Raw genomic sequence first — 26,107 nt, forward strand, 5'->3', positions numbered from 1 at the left:
GAGTTGGCTGGGGATCCAGGATCTATAGCCCTGCTGGGACCTTAAGCTTGTCTAGACTGGCCAAACGGAGTCATTCATTCTGCCATTGTCAACCTCAAAGGGAGGTAGTGAAGATTAAAGGGAGAGAGAGGTGAGAATGTTCTTTATACATGAGTCATCATCTAATATACTTCCTCAGGTCCATGGCACATATATATTCCCCACTATGGTGGGGGCATACGGAGAACCCAAGGCCCACAGAGAGGGGATGGCTTGCTCAAGGTCACCGGCTGCTCTACTACACAGGCAAGACTAGAGCCCAGGGCCACCCCCCACCTCAGAAGGCAACAGAGTTGTTCTAACAGTAGTTAAAATTCTGGGGTCAGATGATAACCTGGATTGAAATTTTGTTTCTGCCACTTACTAGCTGCCTGAGACCAGGGAGTTTCTTAAATCCTCTAGCGTTCAATTCCTTCATCTATAAAATGGGGTGATAATTTATATATCACAGAGTTGCTGTAAGAAGTATATGAAATATATACGTAAAGAATCCGGCATATGGTAAGCAATCAATCAATTAAATGCTAATGGTGATAAGGATAGTGATGATGATGATGGTGCTGGTGGTGGTGGTGGAGTGGGAGGGGGAAGGAGAGAGGAAGAGGAGGAGATGATGAAGAATCCAGCACTCTTTTCATAAGTTCAGTACTTAACTCCTCCACAAGATTCTTTGCTGCCTTTTATAGTCCCTCACTAGGGGACGTTTGGAACTCATAACGCATTTGTGCAGAGTGACACACGGTTCCATGCGTGGCTTCCCCATAAAGCTAAATTATATTCTTGGCTCTCTTACCTTCCAATGACTATATTTGCATGATACAAATCCTGCCTCATCCATGCACTGTCCACTGAGCCCAAGTGGATTTGTCATCCACTTCATGTCCCACGTTCTGCCCGGTCTAACACTCAGACACCACAGAAGAAAGGGAAGACCCAAGTCCCTGGGCCTCTCAGTTAGCAAGTCTTGTTGACTCACCTCAGATCCAGCCTCACCACTGCAATGGCCCTCTTCTCCTTCCTAAACAACACTTATCTAGTCTAGTCTACCCTACCCTACCCTATCCTATCTTACCCTACCCTACCTTACCCTACCCTACCCTATCCTACCCTACCCTACCCTACCCTACCCTACCCTACCCTACTCTATGCTGTCTAGTGCCACTGGCTCTCTCCCTTCTCCCCAGTCTCCTACTTTGCAACCAGAAGCATGTTCTCAAAATGCTTCTCTGCCTATGTCACACTCCTGCTTTCAATCTAATGCCTTCTAATGCCCGGTGTGCTCTATATTGCCAACTTCTCCAAACACACCCTCCCCTCTCAGCCCACACCAATTGCTCACCATCCCTCAATCATGGCACACTCAGAAATATGCTGGTCTCTCTGCCCATAATGCCCCTTGTCTTCCACTCTACTTACTGAACTTATACATCCGTTGACTGTAAAGGCTTTCCTGGTGACTGTCTTCCTGATGCAGAGTTAATCTCACCCATCCCTTCTCATGTAAATAAGCCACTGTAATAACTATTTATTGAGAGCCTTATTCTCAAGGCTTTATATACATTATCTAACTTAATCTTCCCAACAGTACTTTGAGGTAGTGCATTCATCCCCTTTATAGATGAAGAAAGTGAGGCTTAGAGAAGTTAACATCAGCTAACCTGAGCCTCTTAGTTAGCAAGACCTGTCGCGTTTGCTTCCTATATTTCTCTTCCTATATTTCTCTTCCTACATTTCTCTCAGGGCCCAGCCCTCCCTCACCATAAACTGCACAGCCAGTAGTTAAACTCAGACTGCCTGGATTCCAAAATGTCTGATTTTATCACACTGTATTTAGTTAGCTAAGTTCTGGGAGTTTCTTAAGGGCAGGATCTGGGTCCTGTTCATCTTAGTACCCCAAACCTGGAAATTAGTACTCAAGCATTGGTTGGAAGTTAGAGGGACTTAGTTTCTGACTTAAGATGGAGAAGGGGGGCATTACACCCATTTGCCCTAGCAGGTAGCAAGCACAGCACTCACCAGTTTGAAATACTTAAAGTCAGTCCAGGTTTAGATCTCAGGATCTCAACATCACGAATTGCTAACTACAGGATTTGAAGAAGGTTATTCAACCTGTCTAAACCTCACTTTCTTTAATTGGAAAAATGGTAACCACACTAGCACGTGGCTAGTGTTTTGCATGTTTTGCACGTGGTTAAATGTGATAAGTATGTCCAGTCACTGCGAGGAGAACTCCCCGAATGGTAGCTATCAGCACTTGTCCATGAAACGCGCTTTCCATCGTGAAACCTGCCTAGAGAAGACACTTCTTGACCATACAGAGGATGGGAGTCATGTAGAGGCGATTTCCTGTGCGCCCCTAACACACCCCTCTGTGTGTTCACGACTCCTCTATTCAGCGGTGGAAACCATATGGAAAGTCCCATCTTTGCCAGCAGAGTGAGACAAGAGCTTCCCTGGCATTTGTTGTGGCAGTGCGTGAATCAGTCTGTCTGGGCAGGGGACAGTGCGCTGGACCCAGAAGCTTCATTTGTACCTCAATAATTTTTCTTTTTCCAATGAAACAGCTTAACAAATACTGGTTTAACTTCCTCGCCTGCGATGGCAAGGCCCCCCCCACACACACACACCTGTCTCTCCACGCTTCTCAATCCCACTCCTGAGAGGCTTATGGTGGCTGGAAAGGGCAGGAGGCTCCACAGTGCCAGGAAAAGCAGGCTGAAACCAGGGAGGGGCGTGGACGGGAGAACGAGCTGGGCACAGCCTGATGGTGGATATTCACAGGGGCCAGCCACCTCTGGCAAACTGGGCAGCTATCCAGAGGCCACAGCCGTCTGTGAGAGCCTCAGAGAAAAGCACATACTTCTTGGGGCTCTTGCTATTGTGTTAAGTTCCACCACCGTGGCCACTGCTCTCCGAGTTAAGCTTTTGATACTATTTACAACCCATATACCTCACAGGGATGCTAGTCATTAATTCCTGCTCTTAATCAGAGTTCTCTATGACTTTCGCAGACAGTTTCCTACTTATCTCTTCAAGATTAATAACATCATGAATATTGTCTATTAAGAGGAAAAAAAGACCCTACTCTATATTACGCTGGGTGCATTATAGTTGCTATCACATTCAAGCCTCACAATAACACCACGGGGACAATCATTTACCTCATTTTGTTGATGGGGACACTGGGGTTCAGACATCAAATTACTCGTCCAAGGGCAATAGCTGGTGAATAGCGGCAGGTGCAGATTCAAACTTAATCAGGCTCAGACCACAGCCCCAGCGCACTGGGGAATTTAACTTTATGCAACTGCTGAGCTAAACTTTTCCTCAGGTTGTGTCAACACAGTGGAAAGCTATAGCAATGGGGTGACTCGGTAAAGGCCTGGGACCTAGGGCTCCGGAAAGGGTACGCATGACAGCAATTTAGAGTAGGGCCTGGCATGTGGCAATACTGCAGACTGGATGTTTGTGTACTCCCCAAATTCATATGTTGGAACCTAATCCCCATTGTGATGGTATTTAAAGGTGGAGCCTTTAAGAAATGATTAGGTCATGAACGGGATTAGTGCTCTTATGAAAGAGACCCCAGAGAGATCCCTCTCCCCTTCCACCACGTGAGGACCCAGCAAGAAGACGGCTGCCTATGAACTCACCAGCTCTCACCAGACACCAAATCTGCTGATGCCTTGATCTTGGACTTGCCAGCCTCCAGAACTGTGAAAAACAAATTTGTATTGTTTATAAATCACCTAATCTATGATGTTCTTTTATACCATAACTAAGATAGGCAAGAACTCTATTCCTTTTCTTTTCATCCTCCTTTTTTGGAAAGATGTTTATTCTTCTCTGACTGTACTATACTTGGAAGAGAAGTCATGAACAGTGTAGTGGGAATTTATTCATCTAAATTCCACCTTCATACTTACAGAAATGTAAATCCAATAATAGTAAAACTTCTTAAAAGAGCACCTTTGAGCTTACATTGTTGGAGGCTGAGCAGATCTTTAGGCACCTGAGTCGTTTGGAAGGATCTCCTTCTGCTTTATTTCTCCATGTGGATTATTACGGTCCTTTGGTGGGAATTCAGCATGTAGGTTTTGGGGGAGGGGATTATGGATCTCATCAGCACTCGTCAAAACCGAGAAATATGCTTATTTTCAACTGCTTTTATTCTACTGATATTCAGCATTTTCCCCTCTGAATTCCCATTGCGCCCTTCACTCTAACAGGTGTCGTCCCCGCGTTATGAAACACCTGACCTACATCCCATTTCCTCCAGCAAGCTAGCGTCTCTGAGCTACTGCCAGGAAGTTAAGGACATGTACAGCCTCTTTGTATGCATTACCCTCCCCGGGAACACAACGGAGTAAACAATTGCCATTTAAAAGTAGACTTAATGGTGGAAGGTTTCCCTCATTACCTCAGGATCCAAACTGCCGTCACTTCTGGAAAAGGACAGTAGTCACCGTCTTCAAAGCCTTTTCCGGTCCGACCTCCATTCTGGCGCTGGAATGGTTTTTCTTAAAGAGCAAGTTGACTCCTCTGCTAACGTTCTGCAGTGGCTTTTGGTTACTTCAAATACTGTCAAACTTTTTGTCCACGGCTTCCAATGCTCTGCCTAGCTCCCAGCCTTACCTCTTGCTTCTTCCTACTTTGATCTCTAGTCTCAATGAAAGTGCTTGCAGCCCTCGAAGGAGTATACTTTCTCTTATCTCTGGGCTTTTATTCACAGTGTCCCACCTGCCTGGAGCAAATTCCATTCTCCTCCCCCCATCTTTTGGGCGTAGGCATCACTTTTTCAGAACCCCTCCAGGCTGTCTCACGACCCAGCAATGAGCTCAGAGAACCTCCATTCTTCCCCTACCACAGCCTGAAATAACTGGCTACCTCTCTATAATTTCCATTGGACTGTACACTCCCTGAGGAGAGGGAACATCTCTGTCTTTAGTGGCGTGCCTAGTGTACAGGAGAGAACAAATAAATACCTGTTGAGTGAACAGACGGAAGTCCCCCATCAGTAAGAAACAGCACCCGAGCAGAAAGAGAGACAATAGGAATTTTTAATGCATGGAGAGCCCTGCAGGGACTCTGGGCAGACCCACAGGCAGCAGGAAGAGGCAGGGGTCCTGCAGACTCAAACGTGTCCGAAAAACAAAGTCCTAGAGACCCAAGCTTCCTCACTGCAACGATCCTCGGGGATGCCCTCCTGCTGTTCAAGAGGTCCAGTTGTCTCTCCATAGGTCTCCTCCTGGGGTCCACGGCAGGAAGGAAGCTGAGTGTAGCAGGAGGGAGGAAGAAGGGGAAAGGCCTCTTGGTCTCCACCTGAAAGCTCCTGCCTTGGGACTGACCACCATCCAGAAGAAAGTGTTTAAAAAGGAGAGACTTTGATAGAGTCAAATAAGATCTTAGAAAAAAATAAAAGATAGGGGGAAATGAATAATTCCAGTGGTTACAAAGTTCTCTGTCGGCTATCCACAAGAGAAAGAGTTTGCTTTGGCCTTGTTGGCAAGCCTCATCTGCCAGGCCCGTCCTCAGCTGTCCCCCAGCCCACCCAGGCCCCAGGATCCACGAGAGCACCGCTCCCCCTCCCACGGAGAGTCTCTGTGCTCACGGAGGGCAGCACCCTCCCTCACCGGCCCTTGGACTCCCCATACGTGTTTCGGGCCATGGACACCATCTTCTCCTCGCATGTGATTTTGGTGTCCTTGAGGACGCTGTACCACACCATACCCACAGGCCGGACCTCCTCGCTGCGGCAGAAAAGGTAGGGCACGGTGTCCACGCGGCTCTGGATGTAGGCGCTTCGGAGGAGGCTGGAACAGTGGCTGCTCACCTTCTCCAGACGCCGCAGGATCAGGTGGGCCTTCCTGGAAGACAGAGGAGGTGGTAATGACGGAAGGGGCCTAGATCAAGCACCAGGCCTTTGAAGGGGGTGAGTAAATGTCAGCAGACAGATGAGGACTTCTTGTCCCAACAATTCCCTAGCCGTGCCTGACTTGAATGTGGTACTTTGAACGCCTGTTCAAAATTCCCTTGGAACTTGTCCTCTTTAACTGTGCAATGTGTAAAAAGTAGAAGAGCGGTATAACCTTTGACCTAACACTTTCACTTCTGAGATACAAGCGTTACAAGGTAAGCAGCCTGAGGACTCTGACCAAGTAAGTGTAAATTATTATAACAATGATAAATGACAACAGGAACAACAACTGAAACGTATTAACGCCATGAGCTAGATGCTGGGTAAGTACTGTACATACATTTAAAAATTTCTATATAATCTTCACAACAGCCCTGAAAATATTGTTATTTCCACCTATAGTCAATGGCCATGGAGCCCAGGTTTCAGAGAGGTGACACTACTTGACCAAGGTCAAACATCAGGTTGACCATTGAGCTGGGCATTTGGATCTAGGCCTGAACACCCACCAAGGCCCCCTCTGTCCGCTTTCTTACTTTTCTAATTCTCTCATACTCTTTTCTCATAGTCAGAATAAAATCTTGTCCTCTGTGCCTCTAAATTCATGAAAGCCTTTACATGTATATACCCAAATCAGAACTTCTCTATTTCATTTTTCTTATCTCTAAAATAGTGATGGTGGCCTTACTGGTTGTGAGATTAACTAAGAGGAATGCCCAAAGGCTGGTCCTGAGTAAGCTCTCATTAATGATAGCTTCTATTACAGAGAACTGCTGTGATGATGTCTCAGGGTCAAGGTCATACTGGACACTAGTCTCAGCAAGAAGCGCCCTGGACTGTGGGGGTCATCGTTAGGCACTTATCTAGAGCTCTTTCTGTAGCACCAGACAGCGGATCCTCGGGGAGACCCGAGGGCTGCAGAGAAAATTAAAGCAAGCATCTTTGAGATCCCCTAGTCCGAGGCTTCTCAACAGGAGCGCCACTGACATGTAGGCTGGATAATTCTCTGCTGTGGGGACAGTCTTGCAGGACATTTAGCAGCATCCCCAGGCCTCTGCCTACAAGATACCAAGAGCACCCACAGCCCCAGGCATGACAATGAAGTTGCCTCCAGACATTGCCAGATGTCCTCTGGGGACCAAAATCACCCCACTTGAGAACCAGAGACTTAGTCTGACCTAATCTCATTAAAGATGTGGAAACTGAGGAGGCTTAGAGAGGGAAAGGAATGACCTTTTCGCGTGGGTCATACCATAAGTCAGCTTTGCTGTCCAGGTGTCCATCTCCTTGTGGAATCCATTTTTCTCTACATCTCAGCATCCTCAAAATGCCTAGGGATCCTGAGGGGCTAAATGAGAGGCTCTCTCCTGCTGTCCTCTCCATGCCCCTCTGAGACCCCAGGAGGGAGGGCGTTTTACGACAACAGACCCCACAAATGGGAGACTGTTTTAGGCACCTGCGAGGCGGCTGGAAAAGGGCCGGGCTTATGCGTGTAGCTTTTGTGGGCACGATTTATGAGGTGCCTTTCAAAAAGTCCTCTTTGTATAGTTCACCACTTGGGTGGAATATTTCCTGAGGTGCCAAGAATTCATAGCTTCATAATCACACTCGAGTTACCACTTGACCCACAGGCCTCTTTCACCTCTGGCAGGCGCCTCCGCAGGGGGAGCCCAAGGAGCTTACTCTCAGCCCTCCTTGTTTCAGTTCCCGCTCTGTTCCTTAGCAGCTCGGTGTCCTTGGGAACTTTACTTAACATCTCCAAACCTGTTTCTTCACTTGACAAGTGGGGCAGTTGAGAAGTTAAAGGAGACAAAGTCATTGGTTGCTCCTTTACAGAGCATTTATTATATGGCAGAGCTCCCGATTCAGCAGGAAAAGACAGACAGATGTAAAATTGAAACACCCGTGGCAAGAGCAATGATAAAAGAAGGCGTGGGAGCTGTGGGAAACAGAGGACAGTGCCTAGGTAGGATTGGGAAATCCAAGAAGACTTCCTGTAGAAGGGGAACTTGTGCTGAGCCTCATTAATGAGTAAGGTTTAGGTAAAGAAGAGGGCACAGGCATAACAGGAAGCCTAGGTAAAGGCACAGAGAGAAGGAATTTCATGGTGAAATACGGTGTGCAAGTGGGCTCACAGTGGGAAACGGGAGAAGTGGCAGGAGCCCAGCCACTGGAGCTTAGAAGCTGGGGCGTTTGTTGTATAGAGTAATGGTGTACCACACAGGCTCTAGAGCCTGGTTGCTCAGGTTCAAATCCTGCCTCAGCCACTTACTAGCTCTGTGATATTGAGGAAATTGTTTAAGCAGCTGTGCCTCAGTTTCCTTATCCATAAAATGGGAATAATGACTACATCTATCACAAAGGTCGTTTTAAAAATAAAAAAAGAAACATTAATGAGTCTGTCATACAGAGTGAAGTAAGTCAGAAAGAGAAAAACAAATACCGTATGTTAACACATATATATGGAATCTAAAAAAAAAAAAAATGTTTATGAAGAACCTAGGGGCAGGACAGGAATAAAGACACAGAGGTAGAGAATGGACTTGAGGACACGGGGAGGGGGAAGGGTAAGCTGGGACGAAGTGAGAGAGTGGCATGGACATATATACACTACCAAATGTAAAATCGATAGCTAGTGGGAAGCAGCCGCATAGCACAGGGAGATCAGCTCGGTGCTTTGTGACCACCTAGACGGGTGGGATAGGGAGGGTGGGAGGGAGACACAAGAGGGAGGGGATATGGGGATATATGTGTATGAATAGCTGATTCACTCTGTTATAAAGCAGAAACTAACACACCATTGTAGAGCAATTATACTCCAATAAAGATGTTTAAAAAAACAAAACATTAATGAATCTGTAGTAAGCCCTCAATAGGGGTAAGTGGGGGGTTACTGAAGACTTTCAAGTAACAAAGTAGCAGGTTCAGAGACAAACTGCTTAAAAACGTTTCTAGCTGCATTGAGGAGAATGAAACCTGGGGAGGTCAAGACCAGCAGCGAGAACCATGAACAGACACAGCCAGGTGTCACGTGTTTCCTATCACTGCACTTAGGGGTGCTAGCTTGTTTCTCCTCTTGCTTTTAAAAAGCTACTTATTCTATTTCCTTATTTACAAAAAGGGAATAACATTTGCCCACCTCATGGAGTTGAAGCGAGGATTAAATAAGTTAATAAGTGTAAAACTCTCTTAGAAAAGTAGTTGGCACATACTAAGCCCCTGATACATGTCAGAAAGTACATCACCATCACCACCACCTCCACCATCAGGATTTGTGTACTGGTTTAAGCTTTGAGCACTTATGTAAGTTAGTGGCAGGAGACAGACAGACAGAAATAGTAACAGCCTCTAATTTAGGGGGAGAGTTCTGGGTTGGAAAACATGCTGGGTGCTACGGGAATATATAAAGTGGGCATACAATCATTAGTTTGGGGGCTCCGAGAAATCTTGCCAGGGGACATAACATCTGAGCTAGGTCTTCAATGATGAAACAAATTTTTCAGGTAGATGGGAAGGCAGAGGAGATAGCTCATCCAAAGTTGGGCTAAAGAGGGCATAAAGCATCAGTCTTTTGAAATGGTGAAGTGCACAGAATGGGTGAGAGACAAGTCAGTCTGGTAGAGATCAGACCATCCAGACTCTTTTGAGCCATGGTAAAGTATTCTATTTTGGGGGTGATGGAGAGTCATTGTCTGATAAGTCATAAATACAAGATGAGGTTGGGAAGGACAAGTCCTCCAACATGACCAGATGCTTTGTCTCCAAGGGCCCAGCTATTTCCAAAGAGAGGATCTTGGAACTCAACTGGACCAAGCCTTTGTATGGATGGGGAAACTAAGGTTTGAAACTGGAAAATAATTTGCCTGAAGGAACACCTTAAGTTAGTAACAAAGGCAAAGCTAGAACCTGGGCTCCTAAGTGTACAGAGCTAAGATGAAATACTTGGCTCTGGAGACCCAGATTCAAATCCTAGTTCTATAACTTAGCTGTGTGGGTCATGAGCTAGCTCTTCATACTAACTCTTAGTTACTGCAAAGTCAAATGGGAATAACAATGTTTCTGGAAGATGAGATAACCTGGGTAATTTGCTTAGCTCTCAGTAAATGTCAGCCAAGATTCAAAGTAGTATTTTATAGTAGATAGGACATAGGCTCCAGAGTCCATTAGGGCAAGCCACTTCTTCTCCGTGAGCCTCAGCTTCCTCATTTGTAAAACGGGGACAGAGACCATTATTTTGTAGTGCTGCTGCTAGGCTGGAATGAAGCTACCGCCATAGGCATCTAGCACAGGAATTTGCATATAACACACACTAAACCAATGTCAGTTTGCCTAACTGTCCCCTGCTCTTTCTCCACTGTACACTATGCCTCAGCACCTTGGTTTGCAATGAGACAACAAAGGCAGAAGAACTCAGAGGGTGAAGCCATGAAGAGAAGGGTTGGAGGTGCTCAAAGGCCAAGGAGGGGGACATGGGTGAGAGACAAAAGGTGAGAGTGCTAGGTGATAAATTGTAGGCAATGGAGATTCACAAACCAAAGGCCAGGCATGCCCCAAGCTTTGCCTGGAGGGGGAAATCGCAGGTCAGAAGGACCACTTTTCTCAAGTACCAGAAATGAAATCTTCCTCCTTGGAGACAGGACCCAGGCCTGGTGGGATAGGAAGTCAGAGGTAAAGGAGGGACAGCACACATTCATTTATCACGGTCCCAGAAGGCAAGATTGAGACAGGAATGGCTTGTGAAGGAGTCAGCAGCTAGACTCAGATGGCGCTTCTTCGGGGAACTGTAGAACCTTGGAGTGACCATTCTCTTCCCATCACCATTACCCGATCCACTGTTGACACAGTTATCGGACACAGACCTAATTCTAAGGGGGCCTTGGAATGGAGAAAAAGAGGACAGACAGTAAGGAAATATCCCCATTGGCCTCTCTCCCTCCTCTCTGTCTCCTGAGCTGAGCTTAAAAGTCTCTGTGTTAGCTGACCTCAAGCTTAATGAGAGTCAAGGAAATGGTGTAGTTGCAAAAAACTGGAACACAGGGCTTCCCTGGTGGCACAGTGGTTGAGAGTGTGCCTGCCGATGCAGGGGACACGGGTTCGTGCCCCGGTTCGGGAGGATCCCACATGCCGCAGAGCGGCTGGGCCCGTGAGCCATGGCCGCTGGGCCTGCGCGTCCGGAGCCTGTGCTCCGCAATGGGAGAGGCCACAACAGTGAGTCCCGCGTACGGCAAAAAAAAAAAAAATAAATAAATAGAAAACCAAAACAAACAAAAAAACTGGAACACAACCTCTGGAAGTTCAGGGGGCAGATTAAGGGAAATAATGACTTCCATTTACGCTGCCCTTGTCAGGGCACATCTGGAGAGCCCCACTCATTTTGGTAAGAGGGACATGTGCAAACTGCGGCCAGATCCTGATGCTGAAGGTTGTCTCAAAAGCAAGTCTTCTGTGGAAGTGCTGGAAGCAGTCAAGTGTCACTGAAGTGGGGATTTAGGAAGATGGTTATGTTGTTCTAGTAACTGAAAACAAGAGGGGGAAACCCTGAGGGTCAGGGATGATAATGACTACAGGTGACTGAGGACCTACTATGTGCCAGAAACCTAGGCAACATCATCTTAAGTGTAATCCTCACTGCAATTCTAGAGTGCATACTTTAGTCCCACTCTTCAGGTGGTAAAAGTAAGCCTCAGGCTGGTCATACGATTTGACTAGGGTTAACAGAGTAAGGACAGCATCTCAGATCGCTTCAGCAAAGCACCCAAGTGTTAACAAACCACTCAAAAACTAACAGAAGGCACACACACACACACAATAAAAAACCTTAAAACTAAAATCTTCTAAATGTAGATGGGGTCTTTCTATACCTCCAGTGGGTTCCCCTTCACTGGAGATGATCAAATCGAGCATGCCTTAGAAGAGTCTGTCTTAGTCTGTTTGGGCTGCTATAACAAAATACCATAGACTAGGGAGCTTACAAACAACAGAAATATCTTTCTCATATCCTGGAGTCTGGGAAACCTGGGATCTCGGCAGCGGCAGATTTGGTGTGGTGGTTGGTGAACCACATCCTGGTTCATAGAAGGCACTTTTTCACTGTCCCCTCACATGGCAGAAGGGACAAAAGACCTCTCTGAGGTCTCTTTTATGAGACCACTAATCCCATTTATTAGGGCACCACTCCTATGACCTAATCAGTTCCTAAAGACCCCTTCTCCTAATTACATCACCTTGGGCATTAGGTTTGCAATACTGTACATGAACTTTGCAACGGCACGAACATTCAGACCACAGCAGAATCTAACGGTAGTGGGAGCTGGAGCAGATCTCTGTTGCTTTTGTTTGTTTGTTTTTAATCTAAGAGGAATTAGGGGCTTGGTTCACAGAGAAATACCATCTGACGAGCACTTCACAAGAGAACATGCTGCGACAACTGTCACAGCATCGGGTTCCTGAGATGAGAGGAGCACATTCACTGAGATTCTGTGCATGCTTCAAAGCCACGCTAAAATTTCATCTTCAGGAGGTCTTCCAGATCTTCCCAGCTACCCTAAGTCACATGTTCCTCTTTGGTGCTGAAGCATTTCATTTCTCTGTTGAGATTCATACTATATTATCTGTTAGTTGTGCACATATTTTGGGATGCAATGTGTTATATCGGATAGGACACTAGTTTGACATCAGAAGACAATACTTTGAATCTGAGCTCTGACACTTACTAGTTGTGTAACTTTGAACAATTTACTTAACTCCACTGATTCTCTGTTACTTCGTCTTCAAAATTAATTGTTCAGGAGATGAAATGAGATAAAAATGACTGGGCCAAAATAAATGTTCAACTAATATTTCCCACCTTCTTCTTGGACAGTATATAGTTCCCCTGGTATCTAGCTCCTCCTGATTGTGTAAGGAGAAAGGATTAATAATTTTCAGTCCTTAGCTTTCAAAATACAGCACTTTTCTAGCAGAGGTTTATAATGGGAATGAAATACCACGGGAGCATCAAATGGATCTAAGGAAGTAATCGGGCAAGTGGGCAAAATGTTTACCCAGATTTGTTTATAATAGAAAAGAAGTTGGAAGAAATCTACTTGGTCTTTAGCAGAGAACTAAATTAATATGTGATGCATTCATATAGTTAACTGGCTAAAAGACCCTTCAAAAAGACAACGTATTTACACACGCATCCATAGGAAAAGACTTGTACATGTGTGTAAATAGGCAGAAAACAGAACAAAATGTATGTACTTCTTAAACATAGCAGAGCTGATGGAAATGGAACTGTGGTCTGTAGATGTCAATGTATCCTTAAGTCTGTACCCGTTTCCCTACTCATAAGCATATCCATGTCACATCCATATCGATATCTGGAGAAATACGTGCACACTTAATTTTATCTCTGGGTGGGGATTAGGGGTTCAGGGGTGCAACATTTTTGCTTGCCATTTTATATATATATATATATATCTGTCTCATTTACATGTTACAGAATGAACAAGAATTACTTTAGGATAAAATACAATAAAGGCATTTCCATTTTGAAGACATGCATACACTTACACATATTTTAAAGCTGGTGTGATGAGTATGTGCAATGAACTCATGGTTTTATGGCTTCCCAGTGGCTCACTGGGGTTACTTTCAGAATAAATCCACATCAAGTTTAACCTCAGACCACCCCCACTAAACAGAAAACCAGAAGCTCAGGTACTGCCATGTAAATATATTTCCTCAACATCCGGTTTGAAATATGATTTGTAAGGTGACTACTGAAAATATTTACATTTGGCTTTGTTTCCTCCTTGTTCTCTCATAAGAAACCATGAGACCTTCCAAGAATTCATTCCTAAACTGATGGTAAGAATAACTGAGTCTCAATGAACCCAAAGGTATTTCAGTTTTGAACTGACAGAAACTTCAAGATAATTATGTACATTGCTATATTATCAGTGGCGAAAATGTTCTGTGGGACATTTGTTAAAAGTCATAGTTTGTCTTCTCTGTATTTATCCATTCTAAGACATCATCAATTTTAAGAGATGCTATTGATTTAATCACAGCCTTTCAAGAAAAGAAGAATACAACACTTAATGTGCAAATCTATTGTGCACAATCCTTCATGATTTCCGAAATATGCAGAAAAAATAAAAGTGCATCTGAGATGACAGGAATATGGCTCTAGAAGCCTAAATTTGCTCTTGCTCCCAACGTCCTAGAAATTCCAAGAGAGTGAATCCAAGATATCTAAGGAAAGAGCTAACATAACCTTGGACTGAAAAAGGTACACTGATATCCCAGGCTTGAATGTTTTCACTAAGAACAAAGCAATGACAGTTCATAGCATGTGCTAATCCTTCTCAGATGGGAAAAGCTTCTTGTCTGGCTGTGTTGAGAAAGATCCCAGAATGAACCAATCCTGGGATGATTTCTGTGAGCTATTAGCAATGTCTGCCATGGAAGCAAGAGGGGCTGACATCAGAAATACACCATTTCTAATCTAGCCAGATAAATTCCACTGAAACAAATCTCTTCAAGTGCTTGCTTTCTTCTCCCTACTCTATCATTTTAATCAGACATAACTGAGAGGATTGAGAAGCTCAAGAGTGGTCAAGGGTATTCTGACTGGAGCAAATTTTGGTCCCTGGCCACCTATAAGTTCAGTTTTTCAATTCTCCTAATAGGAACCGTATGGCTGGGACAGCTGGGTGTCAGCGGGTCTTCTCTGAACAGCTGTTTGCAGTAACCTGTGGTTGCCATGGGAACCAGGCTCTGGAGGACATTGGCCTGATGGATTTATTAGGTAGCAGGAAGAGTCACCCTTTTGTCACTACATTTTATGGGGGTACATGACCACAAATCCACAGAGGAGTAGAGAACATTTTGGGGTTTGGTGATTATAGGCCAACAAAATCCTAATAGAGCTCATCCCACGATACCAGACCTCAGAGTGCTCCTGGGAAAAGCTCTTATTATCCTAGCCATCCTAGGTTCCTGAGAAACAAGCCATGCTGGGCTAGAGGTGAAAGGACACTCATGGGGTGCCTCTTCTCTGGTCTCTATGACCTTCAGGGCTTGCTGGTTCCTTGGCTTCGCAGCTGGAAGGGACTTTGGAGTTCAGTTCTTTCATGTTGCAAATGAGGCCCAGAATGGAGATGAAATTTGTCCAAGGTTACACAGCAAGCGGGTGGCAAAGCTAGGACATGAACTCAAGGCAGAGTCTCGCTCTCTCTCCTTTACACTTTGATGTTCTGCATACTTGCTAACCATTAAGAAGCACGGTACATTCGCCCACAGTGATCCTCTGTTTCAAACCTTTACCCAGCTTTTGGAAGAAAGAACAACTCATGAACAGGGCTCGTTAGAGCCATTATGATCTGACCTCTGCTGAACTCTCCAGCCTTGTTTTTTTCCCTTTTCCTTCTCACCTTGAACTCTCTGCCCCACTGAGATTTATCCTTCCTGACCAAGGTATATTCTCTTACCCCACCCTCTCTCACCCTTGCCCTGGTTGCTCCTTCTAATGCGAGCACTCCTCCCCTTCCACCTGGAGGACTCCTGTTCATCCTTTACTTCTGAGCATACACTTCACTTTCTTCTCCAGGAATTCTTCCTTGAGCTCCAGGTCTGGATTAGCTGCAACGACAGCTGCATCCAGAACCGTGTCACTCAAAGGGTGCTTTTTAACAAGCCACACTGGCGTCACTGAAGAGCCTGTCAGAAATGCAGACTCTCAGGCCTATTCTAGACTACGGAGTCGATCTGAATTTTAACCAGGCCCCTGAGTGATTCGCCAGTACACTGAAGTTTGATAAACGTCACTCTAAAGCACACTGCTCACCCTCCTTATACTGTGTTTCTTGTGACATATTTCACTGCATCTGCCTGCTGACCAGTCTTTTTCTCACTAGATGTTGAGCCTGGTAGAGGCAGGAGCTGTCCTCTTCGCTCATCTGTTTCCAGCCCACAGCACAGGGTCTGGCACATAGTAAGCACATTAAATGAATCGATGAATCCATAAATTAATAAGTGAGGATATCCTCAAGTCTCTTAATATTTGCAAGGACAATGAATTTTTTTTATTTTTAGAACGTTATTTTTAAGCTAGAAAAACCTTAGAGTTTGCGGAATTCAGTTGTTTCCAACTGTGATCTATATAGATCCTTGATAGCTCAGGTAGACCTCAGGGACCCTTGGGATTGGAGGGGGGAAGTTGAAGAGGAGACCCAGCAGGGGGGCTCCAGGCCACCCACTCTAGCTTCTACCAGAACAACTCTGTAGTCATCTGGTTCACACATCTACTCATCCCATTATTCAATTATTCAATAAGTAATCGTTTAGCACCTACTTACAAGAGTTGAATGGGACATAAAGGATCACTAGCTATACATAAACTGACATTGTAGTGGGGATAATATCTTATAGATAACTCAGAAGTAAACACATAAGCAATATAGGATACTAAAACTAGTAGATACAACACAGAAAATTAAAACACGAGGGTGTGATAAAGTGAATGGGTAGAAATTTTAGAGGATTCTCTGAGGAGGTGACTTCTAGATAAGACCTGGGGTTCTTTGCAAGCTTTATTTAGAAAACAGCTTTTTCACTGCTAAGAAAAAAGAAAAAGTACTACTATCGTTTTGTTAGGGGAACCACTGACCAAAACCACCGCCCTGGCCAAGCCCTATAGTAACCCCTTGCATGAGTTATCTTACAACAGGAGGTCCTGGTAAGGAACTCAGAACTAACAAGCTACCACCAACTGGAAGAATTCGGGAAAGGTGAAAAGGAGAGAGGAGAAGCCAGTTCATATGTCCTACAAACCTCCCAGAATCCTTCTCGCTGGAATCCATCTTGGCTGAGCGATGCTCGAGTGCCACCAGGAAGGACCCTGAGTGAGAATGATTGTCCAGAGACAACTCATAAACTAACCCCATTACCATAAAACCCGAGACTGCAAGCCACGTGGCAGAGCAGTTCTCCTGGGTTCCCTTACCCTGCTGCTCTCTGACCAGGCGCCCCTTTTCAATAAAGTCTCTTGCTTTGCCAGCACATGTGTCTCCTCGGACAATTCATTTCTGAGTGTTAGACAAGAGCCCACTCTCAGGCTCTGGAAAGGGACCCCCTTCCTGCAACAATTTTATAGATAAAGAGACTGAGTGCCAGAGAGGGCCACAGGCCAAGGTTGCACAGTGAGTTTATTAGCAGTGCCAGGATGGATTAGGATGCAGCTGCCTTGATTCCTGCTGATGCCAGTGTGGGACACCAGAGAAATCTCAGATTCCCTCAAGAGACTAGAAAGACCAAAGAAGGAGGGAGCTGGGTGGCACAGTGGGTGTTGGCATATAGTGGCTGGTGACCAGCTGGCCGGAGGTGAACGGGTCCATTACTGAGTGGGTCGTTCTGCCTCTGTGGGCGACCAGAAAGCCTTTCCAGAAGATTTATGTCCTGGAAGGACCCCAGAAGATAATAAAGACAAAGTCAGGAGTGAAGCTCTGGTTTAGCTTCCACCTAAAATCCCTGAACCCTGTGGGAAAGCCCAATAAAGTAGAATGCCTTTCGCTGTCCCCAGGCAAGATGGCAGCCGAGATGACTCATGCAAAAGCTTTCATCTGGGGCTCTGTGCTTCTGTCTGTCTGCTCTCTTTTAGCTTTTATCTAAAGAACATTTCTTTCATGTGAAAGGGAGAAAGTTACAATCTAGGACCCAGCAAAACAGATAAGGCCCCGCCCAAGGGAAAGAGCCTTTTTATCCCTCAACCAAGCCTTGAATTCTTGGGGTTTACTGCAAGTGTTGTAAGGGCTCAGGGTGAAAGCTCGGGGCAGAACCGGACTCCATAGCAAACTCTGGGCAGCTCATTTAACCCTGTGGGGCCTCCAATTCCTTTTCATTCATAAAATGGGGAGGATACCCTACTTTGCCTAGTTTACAGGGTAATTTTAAAGCTATTTAAGGCATAACACGCTGTCCTACTAAGTATCTCAGGAAGTCACGCAATCCTCTTCAGTGCCACAGACACTAGCCTGTCCCAGGGCACTGCACCATCTCTCCTGGATTACTGTTACAACAGCCTCTATGGCCTCACTGCCTCCTTCTGGTCTAGACACCTCTAGTCCAGGCTTCTAACTGCAGTCAGAGGGATCTCTATCCCTTGAAGATCTGATAACATCTCCCCCTTGTGAAAAACACTTGAAAAGCTTCCCATTACTCTAGAGAGATAATCCAAACTCTTTAACCCTACTTACAGGGCATTCGGAACTGGCCCTTGCTGACCTCTCCCTTCTTATCTCTTCCCACTCCTGCTGTCACACACTTGGCTCCAACTACACAGAAATTCTTTCAGTTCCTCCACACAGTGTTTACCAAAGTGTAGAAGGAGTTCCCCTGGGGCAGGAGAAAGGATTTTAGGTGGTACTCAGGAAGATCACAGATCCAGTATTAAACAACAATGAATCACACTGAGGAAAAGCATTTCCCATTTTCACTCTCTTCCCCTCCTCCAGATTACTTTAAGAAAGAGAGTTTTAGTTCAGGACTGTGTCTTAAGTACTTCTCTAACACTTGCTAATCTCCCTTTTTAAAGGGAAAGCCTCAGGCTCAGCTAGGCTTGAACTACATTGTTTTCTGGTTTTGTTTTTCTTCCACTGTACTGAATGCTTAAGTTTAATCTTTATTAAGGGTAGATGGTGCTAGTTTTCCCTTTACAAAATGATACAGTGTTTTCGTTTCAAATGTATTTTCAATAAGTGGACCTAAGGAAGAAATAGAAAAGAAATGAACTGCATATGGTATGGCGATATGACAAAAATCATAAAGGTGGCAGGCAAATGACCAAAATTTAAGAGGAAAACCCCTGCCTATGTAGTATTATTTCCTGTGAACATTTCACAGGCTACTCCTTTGGCCCTAACCCCTCCAATCCTCCTCTCCCTCCACTGGTCTGACCTTAACTCACCCTTTAGGCCTCAGAGTCTCAGCCTTTATGGGGGTTTCACTGCGTTACCTAGACCGAGTGTCTATGCCTTGCTTCCCCAAAGGGCCCCTTTCGTCTATTCTTTTGACCCTTATTATTCCTATTCTTTGCAACTGCTTGTTTAATTACCTGCAACAGTAAGCTATGCGTAGATAGGGACTGTTTCTACATTTTTAACATTGCGTTATCAACTACCGACCTAAAAGAGGGGCTACTAAGTTTGTGTTGAATAAATGAACGGATGTCATTGTTGGGTGCAAGGCATGAAATGCAGCCACCGTTTCAGATACTACTTTGTGAAGCTTCAGAAGACAGTGACTGTGTGTTAGTTATGGTTGAATCCTCCATGGCAACTATCACAGTGGTTGGCATAGTCAGTGCTGGTGACAAAAAATTGTGCCTTAGTACGTGTTGAATTTATGAATGTATTTAGTCTTGGTTACCAATGGACTTTATTTCAGAAAAAAAAAAAAAAAAAAAAACCCTCGGATTTCTTATGAAAGAGTAGGAGAAGCCCTAGATTAGGGGCCATGACCCTGTCACCATGCTCTTCTACGATGTTGATTAGGACATATCCCCTCAAGGAAGCTACGCTTCCCATCTCTAAAACTGCAAGTGGAAGGTGAATAAGGGGAGGGATTGACTGAAAGAACACTGGGGTCTCTGATCTGACATTCCAGGAGTCTAAGAAGCTAAAATTCCAAGATTCTTTCATTCTCCCTACCCACTTCCCCTCTCGAACCCTGACATGACCGGGGTGACTGCCACTCTTATTTATTTCATAAAGCCCATTCCCAGCCTATGGAAGAAAGGCTCCAGTAAAGTCAAATGGAAGCAAGAAGAATTCACCACCCCACTCGCGCTCATATGCCCACGCACCTGGGCCCCAGCTCATCCTCACTCCTCCAGACAAAGTCACCGAACTTCTCATAGTGAGAGTCGTAGTGGTGCTGGACTCGAAACAGCATGGAGGCGGAGACTTCCATCAGTGTGTTGTAGGCAGTCTGCTGCTCCTTCCCGCTTGTGTACCCATTGTACAGATTGTAGATCTTGTCAGCTATCTCTGGGGAGGAAGAATTGCAGGCACAGATCACCGGACAGTAGGAAAAAGGGAGGACAAAAGCATGCCTTGCAACTAGGAAGGCATATTCATGCAGGAGTTCACTAGTGTGGTCTTTGGGGACAGACAAACCTTAATTCCACCCTGAATATGTCATTGACCAGCTGTGTTCAGTTTTCCTATCTATCAACCGGAGATAACGATATATAGTCTGGAGAGGCATTGGGAGGACTAAATTAAAGTGTGCATGTAAAGCACTCAACACAGGGTCTGGCACAAAGTTAGTGCTTATAATTGCACTCCCTAACGTAAGTTTTGTGCCTATGATTTAACAGAAAATTCCAAACAAGTGCAGAGGCTTAAATAAACTGTCTTGGGCTCATCTCAATAGTCAACTTCTATCTCCTCTCTGCAATACTCCCCACACATTTCTGTGATCAGGTCTAACAGCTCTCCATTCAAAAATCTTTCAAAGAAAATCCAGACTCTTCTGTTTGCCATTCATGGCAATTTCTACTCTTTCAGTCATTCCTACTAATTGATGTAACTAAAATTCATTATGGGCTGCTCTCTTGAATAGGAGGCGCATTCTTTCATCATTGAAGACTTTGAACAAAATTTATGTATGTTCCCACATCACTGCTAATGGCAATTGCTTTCAGGACAGTCTGGGGGACTTGGGTTCAGGATGGAAGGAGCATTTACTTTGTAAAGTTTTCTACTCTAATCTTTATTGTTCTTATTTTTAAACCATGTTCATGTGTTATTTTAAAATAAAAATACTTAAAACAATTACCAGGAAACCACCTCAAATCCCCTCCCTTCTGAGACTCAGTATCTCAGCATCTCCTCTTGTCTGGTAGGCAGCACACAAACATCTGTCATCAAGCTTATGACTGAGCCATTTGAAGAAATGTCTCTCTCTCTCTCTCCCCCTAGAATGTGAACTCCTGAAAGATGAAGAGCATGTCTCTTCTGCATTCCTTGTACCAGGGTTCTTAGAAAATATCTGCTCAACTTGAAGTGGACCACCAGGTCCCATGAGCTACCATCATGTTTTTGTAGAAACTGTATCTACACATTGTCTAAGAACTAAGTATACGGTAGATCTGATTTATTGGTTCCATTTTTTTTGACAGGTATTTTGCCTAGTGTTTACAACTTCATGGACAAGGAATAGCAGAAAAGGTTTCATCTTGCGTGCTAATTCCGACTGATAGTTACTGACTCTAGCTCTACGCTGAGGATTCTGAGGCCACCCCTGGGCTAGATGGGAAGGTGTGCCGTGATCAGCTAACAATATCTGCCGTGAGTGCAACAAAGCCAAGTGGTCCTCTAGGTGCCCCGATTTGCCAGCTCTAGCGTAGCCTGAAGTGGAAGAAAGGGATTGGTCCCTAAAAGCCTAGGCCAAGGGGCAGAACACAGTCATGGGGTTCTGACTCTCCACCACTCCTTGCCTCTAAGTCAGAACACAGATTCTGTAACAGAGGAGCAAGTCTTTCTACTGGCAAAGATACTGCTGGTCCGTCTCAATTTCCTTCATGGCTTTGATTAATTTATCTCCATGTTCCTCCTTAGTCCCTTGGCTTTCTTCTCCCTGTGCCAGTATGTGTGTGAGGCAGGAAAGTAGTGGTGGTTAGTGACCGTTGGGTGCAGAATTTAGAGAGCGAAAATATGGGAGTTACCTCGGAAGTGAAGAAATGGGTCACCTACCTTCTGCTTTATTGTCATCTACCAGCGGACAGGCGGTTCTCAGGGTCACTGTGCTGAGCTCTGAGTGCCTCCCTCGTGTATCCACTGCATAGAGAGTGAACCTGTAGCACAACAAGAAAACAGAGCACAAGGCTGTGACTTCAGAAAAGGCCCTGGAAGTTCCAAAGAGGAACACAAAATCATAGCACAGGAATAATAGTTGAAAGAGCTTAGGGATGAGGGGCTTCCCTGGTGGCGCAGTGGTTGAGAATCTGCCTGCCGATGCAGGGGACACAGGTTCGAGCCCTGGTCTGAGAGGATCCCACATGCCGCAGAGCACCTAGGCCCCGTGAGCCACAACTACTGAGCCTGCGCGTCTGGAGCCTGTGCTCTGCAACAAGACAGGCCGCGATAGTGAGAGGCCCGCGCACCGCGATGAAGAGTGGCCACCGCTCGCCGCAACTAGAGAAAGCCCTCGCACAGAAACGAAGACCCAACACAGCCAAAAATAAATAAATAAATAAACAAACTTGAAAAAAGGCCACAAGCAAAAAAAAAAAAAAGAACTCAGGGATGCTTAGGCTGCAGGAAAATGATTTGGAAAGAAAAATAATGATAATTATTAAGCATGCATTGAACACCAACTGCCTTGCTGGGCATTTTGCACATAATCTCTTAATTTACAAGTAGCAAACCTAGAAGGCAGGGATTATTCTCACCTGCATTTCACCAAGGAGAAAACTGAGACTTAGCTGTGTACCTTTCCATGGTCTCACGGTTACTGGGGGGCAGAGCAGTCTGAATCCAGGACTTGAGAAGTAAACCCCGATGCCATCTTGTATGGCTTTATATACTCATTTATATATTCTTTCATTCATTCACTTAACAAGTTTTGGTTGAGCATTAACTGTGTGCCAGGAATTATTTTAGGTGCTAAGATTATAAAGATGAGCAAGAGAGTTAAGGTCCCTGCTTGCATAAAGCTAAACAAAAAGTAAGCAAAAAAATAGATAGTGGTGAATGATAATAGACTAAAGTGAAGGGGGATGTGGCTGCTTTAGACAGGTGTGTCCGCAAAGGCCTTCTTGTTGAGAGGTTTGATCTGAGACATGAAAATGAGAAGGAACTAGCTTATGGGAGGAAAAGCATTCCAGGCAGGAAAAGCAGTTAAGTGCAAAGGTCCTGAGGTGAGGAGGATCCAGACTGTTGGAGGAGTAGACGGTTCGTGCGGCTGTAGCAAAGAGAGATGAGTGGGAAGATGGGTGGGTGGGGACCCTGTGGGCCATGATAGAGTCTGGGAGTTATTCTAGGTACAAGGCATGTCCCCAGCTTTCAGCGTTGTTGCCTGCAGCCCCATGCTGTACTGGGGGGAATAGGCAGCCTGTGTGGTATTCGACGGAGAGAACTGGTAAACTGCAGACCTGGTGGATTCAGGTCCAATCCAGGGCACAGAATTCTTTCTAGAGTAGACACGGTTGTCTGGCCTACTTTGAGAAGGCTCTCTGACCCTTCACACCTCCAGATCTCCAAGTTCTGAAGTTTAAACAAAGTCAAAGGAGTGAGTAGACTTTCAAGAAGAGGTAATCCTTGGAGGCCAGCGACAATCTGAATAGAAGGGAGAAGGGCTAAGCGTCTCAGCATCCTGTCCTTGTCATGCCATCCTCTTTCACCAGCGTTCAAGGGTAGAGCAGCAGCGTGGAGTGGGAATAGGGTTTTCTGGGTCAGGTAGAAGAAACTACAGTCCCAGGGGCCCTATTTCCTCTCCCCCTTCTCCAAAACCTCAACTTACCTCATGTTATAAAATGGGCATAACACTGTGACTCCAAGTTGTGGAATGATGAACCCTGACTGACTGCTCATATTAGGTAGTTAATAAATATGAGCTGGTTGTCCAAATTAATTATTTGTGCTGAGTCCTTAATATGTGTCAAGCAGGGACCTATGCAGTTTTATCTGCATTATTGCTATTAATTCCCCCAGATGATCCTACAAGATAACTGCTATTACTCTCTTCATTTTATATACGGGGCTCAGAGAGGGAAAGCAGCTTGCCCAGGACCACACAGTAATTACTGAGACCGGCAGTTAAGTCTAGGTGTGTCCGACTCCAAAGCCCATGCATTTAGCCACTATCAGCTACTATCCTCTGACTAAAGGTCTGTGGATATCACCTCTGTACAAATACAAGTCCATTAGGTACACTTGCCAAACTCCAAGTATGTTGAAACAGTGCCATTTCACATGTTTTTCTAATCTTATGAAAACCTCCTAAAATAATCACTCTCATTATCTCCATCTTTCAGAAGAGGAAACTGAAGATCAAAAAATTAGGCAATTTGTCCAAAATCACAGTTAGACAATGAGAAAACCAAGACCTGTATCCTGGTTTGTCTCACTCTAAAACCCATACTCTGAACTCTCAGTTGCCGTTTGCCTGCTCCAGCTCCACCACCACTAGCTCAGAGGGTCCGAACCTGGAAATCTCAGAGGGCCTCTCAGCTTTAATACCTCATGACATGATAGTCCAAAGGCTGTTTTTATTAAGGCACTATAAATCAGAACTTCTTGGTACAGGGGGCACAGTAAGCAGAAGCCAGTATCTTTCTGGAGAAACTACCATTTGTCTTTTTTGTGTGAAAGTCTCCTTTTTAAGAATAACTCGATTTCTCTTTCGAAGAACTGTAAGAGGTACTCATGCCATCCCAAGAATGTGTTTTTAGCTTATTCCTCGATATTGATTCTGAGTTTTGTCGTAACTCAGACGGTACCTTAGCACCATCCTGCCTTTACTGGGAAGCTGGTGTTTTGGGCGCACATCGGAATTCATCAATCAGTCATGCCAGGTCTGTGTTTCTGACGCCAAGAGCCAGGCTGGCAGCAAGCCTCCACATTCTTTGCTGCTATGGGTCACTGCCACTAGGCCCATGACAGAGACACCTCCTAGCACTGCAGGAATGTAAGCACTGAGCTGTCCCACCAATATGCTGCAAAGGGAACTGGGGTGAGGGGTCAAGCAGGGAACAGGTCACCCAGAGCCCCAGAAGCAGAAGGAGCCTTGCAGACATTCAGCATCCATTCAAACCTTGGCTCTGAGGTTCACTAGCTGTATGACCTTGGGCTGGTTGATTATCCTCTCTGATCCTAAGTCTCCCCAAATGTGAAACAAAAGAAACAAGTCCCTCTCTGAAGAATTGTCAGTCCAAGTGCAGGAAAACTAGCCCACTTCCTAAATGTAATGATAGGCACGGCTGCCATCATCGGTGTTGGGTCCTTTGTATGCACTACTCCAGTTAATCTTCATAATGTATGCGTCAGGTACCATGACTGTTTGCATTTTATCAGTAAGGGTGTTGGTTCCAAGGAGGTCAAGTAATTGACCTATTATTACCTATTAAGTAAGTAGCAGTGGGGGACAAGGACTTAGGTCTGTCTAAATCCAAAGATTATACTCTTAACTACATCGTACTATACTATCTTGTCAAATCTCCTTTCACCTTTTATCTTTCATCTTCAACAGCTGGCTTGGAGTGCTGGCAAGGGTAAACAAGTGTGGGTCTAAACCTGATAGATGTGACTAAGAGGCCTAAATATGGAATATTTTGGTCCCATCTTCAGATGCAGGCCAATCTATTCATCTTCTTTCTGGACCTTTTGGGTTCAGCCTTTGGCGTGAGAACAACAGCACTGCGATGTGGGATTATCTCTCTCCACCTGTCATATCTCGGCACTGTGCGCGGAGCTCAGTTCTAGCACTTACTACGTCCAGTATTGTCTCAGTCAAGGGAAGCAGTAGGTGACAGAGGAAGAAGGCTGGCCTTGGAGATGGCCAGGCTTGCGTTCACTTTCCATTGTATTCCCTGGCTCTGTGACCTTGGACTAGTCACTTTACCCCTCTGTGCTTATTTCAGCTCTCCGCATCAAGCATCTGTGCTAGGGAGGCTGCTGTCCATTTCACAGGTCAGCGTGGATGAATGTGAAATGTAAGTGCTATACAAGGTGAGTTATGACCAGGAAGAAGGGTCGGAGGCAAGATCGTAGTCAAACTCCAGGATGTGAGAATTAGTAAGTGGCAAAGGAGGGAGGTAAGGAGAGCATTGGGTAACACTGTGCAAGCACTTACTACCCACACGACATCTAGGAAGTGGCAGAGGCAGAATCCAAACCCTAGCCTGAAGCTTGGGTACAGCTATATCCCTGGCACTTAACACAGCACTTTAAATATTTGAGTAAATGAATGAACTTGAGCATATCACATCGCATTTCTGAATTTCAGTTTCTGCATCAACAAGATGGGGCTAATTGTAGAGACAGTGCATGGCTGTCTCAAGAATTACCTAGAGTGATGCATGAGAAGTGGCTTGTAAGTTGCAAATTTTAATAAAGGCCATATAAAGAGCACTTATTTGGACAAGGGTACACATTTTTAAAAAGG

The 26,107-nt window shown here is 45.1% G+C and overlaps 1 protein-coding gene across 3 annotated transcripts in view; it reads right to left on the minus strand.

The window, feature by feature from the left end:
- Positions 1 to 5,668: 5,668 nt before the first annotated feature.
- ASTN2 (astrotactin 2) overlaps positions 5,669 to 26,107 on the minus strand; it is a 914,376-nt gene continuing 893,937 nt past the window's right edge. For all 3 annotated transcript variants that reach the window (XM_065878807.1, XM_065878806.1, XM_065878804.1), the window contains 3 exons: positions 21,697 to 21,797; positions 19,803 to 19,986; positions 5,669 to 5,906 (listed from right to left, as the gene is read on the minus strand). In XM_065878807.1, the coding sequence (XP_065734879.1) occupies positions 5,669 to 5,906; positions 19,803 to 19,986; positions 21,697 to 21,797 (523 nt within the window). The remainder of the gene's footprint in view (positions 5,907 to 19,802; positions 19,987 to 21,696; positions 21,798 to 26,107) is intronic.

This window comes from Phocoena phocoena, chromosome 6 (assembly GCF_963924675.1).
Source record: "Phocoena phocoena chromosome 6, mPhoPho1.1, whole genome shotgun sequence".
NCBI classification, from domain to species: Eukaryota; Metazoa; Chordata; class Mammalia; order Artiodactyla; family Phocoenidae; genus Phocoena; species Phocoena phocoena.